This window comes from Procambarus clarkii, chromosome 12, assembly GCF_040958095.1.
Source record: "Procambarus clarkii isolate CNS0578487 chromosome 12, FALCON_Pclarkii_2.0, whole genome shotgun sequence".
Classification (NCBI taxonomy): domain Eukaryota; kingdom Metazoa; phylum Arthropoda; class Malacostraca; order Decapoda; family Cambaridae; genus Procambarus; species Procambarus clarkii.
In genome coordinates this window covers 6,228,926-6,234,539 of record NC_091161.1, presented here as the reverse complement: position 1 = coordinate 6,234,539, position 5,614 = coordinate 6,228,926, and the positions used below count along the sequence as shown (strand labels likewise).

Here is a 5,614-nt window from a genome sequence, read left to right as displayed (position 1 = left end):
ACCTGCTTACAGCCTCCTGACATTTTTGGGTGACATAGTCCATCATGTCTTGTACGGACTTGGTTCCGAGTTTTGTGTCCCAATGTATATCCCATAGGAATTTATTCATCTCCTCATAGTTTTCCGTGTGTGTGTGTGTGTGTGTGTGTGTGTGTGTGTGTGTGTGTGTGTGTGTGTGTGTGTGTGTGTGTGTGTGTGTGTGTGTGTGTCCGTGTGGCGTGTGCACGAACGTGCACAAAATCCCTAAACATGCTAAACATAAAATCACTCCCACATTCTCATGTGCGATTTACATTTACAAAACCCTGTTCTTAAATGCAAACCTTGTTTTAAAACTCTTCCTGGACAGATGTAATAGACCCATAATCACCACACCAGAAATAAATATCTCTTTGATATCCTCAGAGTCAAACTCAATCTGTGTAAACACTCAGTGCAAATAAAGAGACCTAGTCTATGGAACTCACTCCCTAACGAATTGAAAAGCTATCCAACTTTTGCCTTATTCAAAACAATACCAAAAAGTACCTAATTTCATCTTCATAGTTTCCTACCTAATGCTTTAAACTCGCACTGTATCTAGTGCTACCCAATCCCCCAAATATATTGTACCTAATCCATTCAAGTCTACCATTGTAATCATCTTATATCACAGTTGTTTATGATGAAAGCATATTTTACTGCATTATACCTTGAAATAATTTTCAAATTGTGCTACAATGTACCTTCTGATAACCCACAAATTTTATTTTACTTAATGTGCCTACGAATCTTTGTCAAATTTTCTTATAATGTACCTGTTAAATAAAATAAAAAATATCATTTTTGCTAGAAATTACCTACTTAAAATTATTTGTTAGATTAATATTAATTAAGGACCTGCCCGAAATGCTATGCGTGCTAGCGGCTTTACAAGAATATAAAAACTTCAATGCTATGTACTCTCATAAACCCAATGTACCTTCTTGTATATATAAATAAATGTATATAAATATATTTAAGTTTAAGAGCATAGAAAATCAAACGAGAAAAGCCTGAAGTGAGTGTTGCTTCACTGCCAACACACTCACCATGTTACGAAGGATGACGTTGTTAGCGTACTGGGTCTGGCCGTACTGAGAGAAGTGTGTTACATGTGGATTGGTGAGGTTGTAGGGCAAGGTGGAGGGCGGCACTAAGAGCTGCTGCCGGATGTAAGCCACCAGTGCCGGGTCATCCTGGTGAGCCCCAAGGAACGTCTCTTCCGTCAACACTTCGTTTCCAACCTTTCTCTCCTCTAATACTGCTGGGGAAGAGAATACCAATATGAAAAGATTAGATGATATTGCAATTAAAATCATGCCAGAGGGGTAGGAGTATCAGGGGTGTAGTCATTCTCAGAAAGTGGCGTCCTTATCATATTTACCAGAAGAGTGCGCAGTCAACGGAGTTAGAAGGTATAATTGTTCCCCAGGGTCGGGGAGAGAGAAGTTATTATGGATATCAAGGTCCCCGTAGCTATCTTCTGGTCTTTCATATAATTCACAACACTACTCTAACTTCGAGGTACATATTTACTGCTAGGTTTGAGGCCTGGCCGTGGGGACGTTCAGCCCCGAGATCATCACAAGGTCGCAAGGTAAGGAAGGTGAACAGAGGCATTAGGTGTAATGCCAGTGTTGTATACTCGTGTCCAATGTTGTATGCTCGTGTCTGGTGTTGCCAATGTTGTGTACTTGTGTCCAGTGTTGCCAATGTTGTGTACTTGTGTCCAGTGTTGCCAATGTTGTGTACTTGTGTCCAGTGTTGCCAATGTTGTGTACTTGTGTCCAGTGTTGCCAATGTTGTGTACTTGTGTCCAGTGTTGCCAATGTTGTATACTCGTGTCCAGTGTTGCCAATGTTGTGTACTTGTGTCCAGTGTTGCCAATGTTGTGTACTTGTGTTCAGTGTTGCCAATGTTGTGTACTCGTGTCCAGTGTTGCCAATGTTGTGTACTTGTGTCCAGTGTTGCCAATGTTGTGTACTTGTGTCCAGTGTTGCCAATGTTGTATACTCGTGTCCAGTGTTGCCAATGTTGTGTACTTGTGTCCAGTGTTGCCAATGTTGTGTACTTGTGTCCAGTGTTGCCAATGTTGTATACTTGTGTCCAGTGTTGCCAATGTTGTATACTTGTGTCCAGTGTTGCCAATGTTGTGTACTCGTGTCCAGTGTTGCCAATGTTGTATACTCGTGTCCAGTGCTGCCAATGTTGTATACTTGTTTCCAGTGTTGCCAATGTTGTGTACTCGTGTCCAGTGTTGCCAATGTTGTGTACTCGTGTCCAGTGTTGCCAATGTTGTATACTCGTGTCCAGTGTTGCCAATGTTGTATACTCGTGTCCAGTGTTGCCAATGTTGTATACTTGTGTCCAGTGTTGCCAATGTTGTGTACTCGTGTCCAGTGTTGCCAATGTTGTATACTTGTTTCCAGTGTTGCCAATGTTGTATACTTGTGTCCAGTGTTGCCAATGTTGTATACTCGTGTCCAGTGTTGCCAATGTTGTATACTTGTGTCCAGTGTTGCCAATGTTGTGTACTTGTGTCCAGTGTTGCCAATGTTGTGTACTCATGTCCAGTGTTGCCAATGTTGTATACTTGTGTCCAGTGTTGCCAATGTTGTATACTTGTGTCCAGTGTTGCCAATGTTGTGTACTCGTGTCCAGTGTTGCCAATGTTGTGTACTCGTGTCCAGTGTTGCCAATGTTGTATACTTGTGTCCAGTGTTGCCAATGTTGTATACTCGTGTCCAGTGTTGCCAATGTTGTATACTTGTGTCCAGTGTTGCCAATGTTGTGTACTTGTGTCCAGTGTTGCCAATGTTGTGTACTCATGTCCAGTGTTGCCAATGTTGTATACTTGTGTCCAGTGTTGCCAATGTTGTATACTTGTGTCCAGTGTTGCCAATGTTGTATACTTGTGTCCAGTGTTGCCAATGTTGTGTACTCGTGTCCAGTGTTGCCAATGTTGTGTACTCGTGTCCAGTGTTGCCAATGTTGTATACTTGTGTCCAGTGTTGCCAATGTTGTATACTTGTGTCCAGTGTTGCCAATGTTGTGTACTCATGTCCAGTGTTGCCAATGTTGTATACTTGTGTCCAGTGTTGCCAATGTTGTATACTTGTGTCCAGTGTTGTCAATGTTGTGTACTCGTGTCCAGTGTTGCCAATGTTGTGTACTCGTGTCCAGTGTTGCCAGTGGTGTATACTCATGTCCAGTGTTGCCAATGTCATATATTCCTGACGGCTGAGTGAACTGAGCATGGGACTCGCAGTCCTAAAGTTCCGGGTTCGATCCGCGGCGGAGGCGTAAACAAACGGACAGTTTCTTTCACCCTGAAGCCCCTGTTCCCCTAGCAGTAAATATGTTCCTGGGAGTAAGACAGCCGCTACGGGCTGCTTCCTGGGGGTATGTAAAAAAAGGAGGCCTGGTCGAGGACCGGGCCGCAGGGACGCTAAGCCCCATAATCATCTCAAGAAAACCTCAATAAGATACTCATGCTCAGTGTAGCCAATGTATCATTATCTCACCGGGGATGATGACGGTGATGATGACGGTGATGATGACATGGGAAGTGACACAGAGGAAGGTGAAGGCAGCGAGCATCATGGGACACGTGATCTTGGCACTCCTCCGCCGCTCCAGACTGATGCTGTTCATCCTGAGGAAAACAATTCCGGCTTTATGGTTCATTTTCCTTCATATGTTTTCCCTCCGCTTATTCCATTATATCTTCGGAGGAGGATTCCAACCTGTCCGTGCTGGCACCACGAGGGTTTTAATGGAGAGCTGACAGTCCAAATACTTCCTCAAGATACTGACTGAAATCTGAGAGGCGGAAGAAAATCATATTAAATACAAGTTGTGAAGAAGATGGAGACGACCCAAAAGGAACTCTGGCAAGTGAACACAAGGAAGTCATGAGTGGCAGAGATCTCCAAGACGCACTTGAAGGTGTACACAGCCGTCCACGACACCACAACTATCTCATATACTGAGAATGTTGCCAGAGTCCGTTCCTGTGTTGTACCTGCTGAGCTTGGACATGTCAAGCCTGTACCTGCTGAGCTCGGACATGTCAAGACTGTACCTGCTGAGCTTGGACATGTCAAGACTATACCTGCTGAGCTTGGACATGTCAAGACTATACCTGCTGAGCTTGGACATGTCAAGACTGTACCTGCTGAGCTTGGACATGTCAAGCCTGTACCTGCTGAGCTCGGACATGTTAAGACTGTACCTGCTGAGCTTGGACATGTCAAGACTATACCTGCTGAGCTTGGACATGTCAAGACTATACCTGCTGAGCTTGGACATGTCAAGACTATACCTGCTGAGCTTGGACATGTCAAGACTATACCTGCTGAGCTTGGACATGTCAAGACTATACCTGCTGACCTTGGACATGTCAAGACTGTACCTGTTGAACTTGGACATGTCAAGACTATACCTGCTGAGCTTGGACATGTCAAGACTATACCTGCTGAGCTTGGACATGTCAAGACTGTACCTGCTGAGCTTGGACATGTCAAGACTATACCTGCTGAGCTTGGACATGTCAAGACTATACCTGCTGACCTTGGACATGTCAAGACTGTACCTGCTGAACTTGGACATGTCAAGACTATACCTGCTGAGCTTGGACATGTCAAGACTATACCTGCTGAGCTTGGACATGTCAAGACTATACCTGCTGAGCTTGGACATGTCAAGACTATACCTGCCGAGCTTGGACATGTCAAGACTGTACCTGCTGAGCTTGGACATGTCAAGACCGTACCTGCTGAGCTTGGACATGTCAAGACTGTACCTGCTGAGCTTGGACATGTCAAGACTGTACCTGCTGAGCTTGGACATGTCAGGACTGTACCTGCTGAGCTTGGACATGTCAGGACTGTACCTGCTGAGCTTGGACATGTCAAGACTGTACCTGTTGAGCTTGGACATGTCAAGACTGTACCTGCTGAGCTTGACATGTCAAGACCGTACCTGCTGAGCTTGGACATGTCAAGACTGTACCTGCTGAGCTTGGACATGTCAAGACTGTACCTGCTGAGCTTGGACATGTCAAGACTATACCTGCTGAGCTTGGACATGTCAAGATTGAATCTGCTGAGCTCGGACATGTCAAGACTGTACCTGCTGAGCTTGGACATGTCAAGACTGTACCTGCTGAGCTTGGACATGTCAAGACTGTACCTGCTGAGCTTGACATGTCAAGACTGTACCTGCTGAGCTTGGACATGTCAGAACTGTACCTGCTGAGCTTGGACATGTCAAGACCGTACCTGCCGAGCTTGGACATGTCAAGACTGTACCTGCTGAGCTTGGACATGTCAAGATTGAATCTGCTGAGCTTGGACATGTCAAGACTGTACCTGCTGAGCTTGGACATGTCAAGACTGTACCTGCTGAGCTTGGACATGTCAAGACTGTATCTGCTGAGCTCGGACATGTCAGGACTGTACCTGCTGAGCTTGACATGTCAGGACTGTACCTGCTGAGCTTGACATGTCAGAACTGTACCTGCTGAGCTTGACATGTCAAGACTATACCTGCTGAGCTTGGACATGTCAGGACTGTACCTGCTGAGCTTGGA

The 5,614-nt window shown here is 45.0% G+C and overlaps 1 protein-coding gene across 1 annotated transcript; it reads left to right on the top strand.

Annotated features, from left to right (window-relative positions):
• The first annotated feature begins 3,528 nt into the window (after positions 1–3,528).
• LOC138364192 (involucrin-like) lies at positions 3,529–5,250 on the top strand. The gene is made up of 2 exons (XM_069323516.1): positions 3,529–3,702; positions 3,970–5,250. Exons 1-2 carry the CDS (start codon positions 3,529–3,531, stop codon positions 5,248–5,250), a joined length of 1,455 nt encoding a protein of 484 aa, XP_069179617.1.
• Positions 5,251–5,614: the final 364 nt, after the last annotated feature.

Excerpts from the sequence above, each read along its gene's own strand:
- LOC138364192 (XM_069323516.1), top strand. The coding sequence starts at position 3,529 with ATGTATCATTATCTCACCGGGGATGATGACGGTGATGATGACGGTGAT. Across the intron at positions 3,703-3,969 it reads AAAACAATTCCGGCTTTATG|GTGTACACAGCCGTCCACGA; the intron begins GTTCATTTTCCT and ends ACGCACTTGAAG.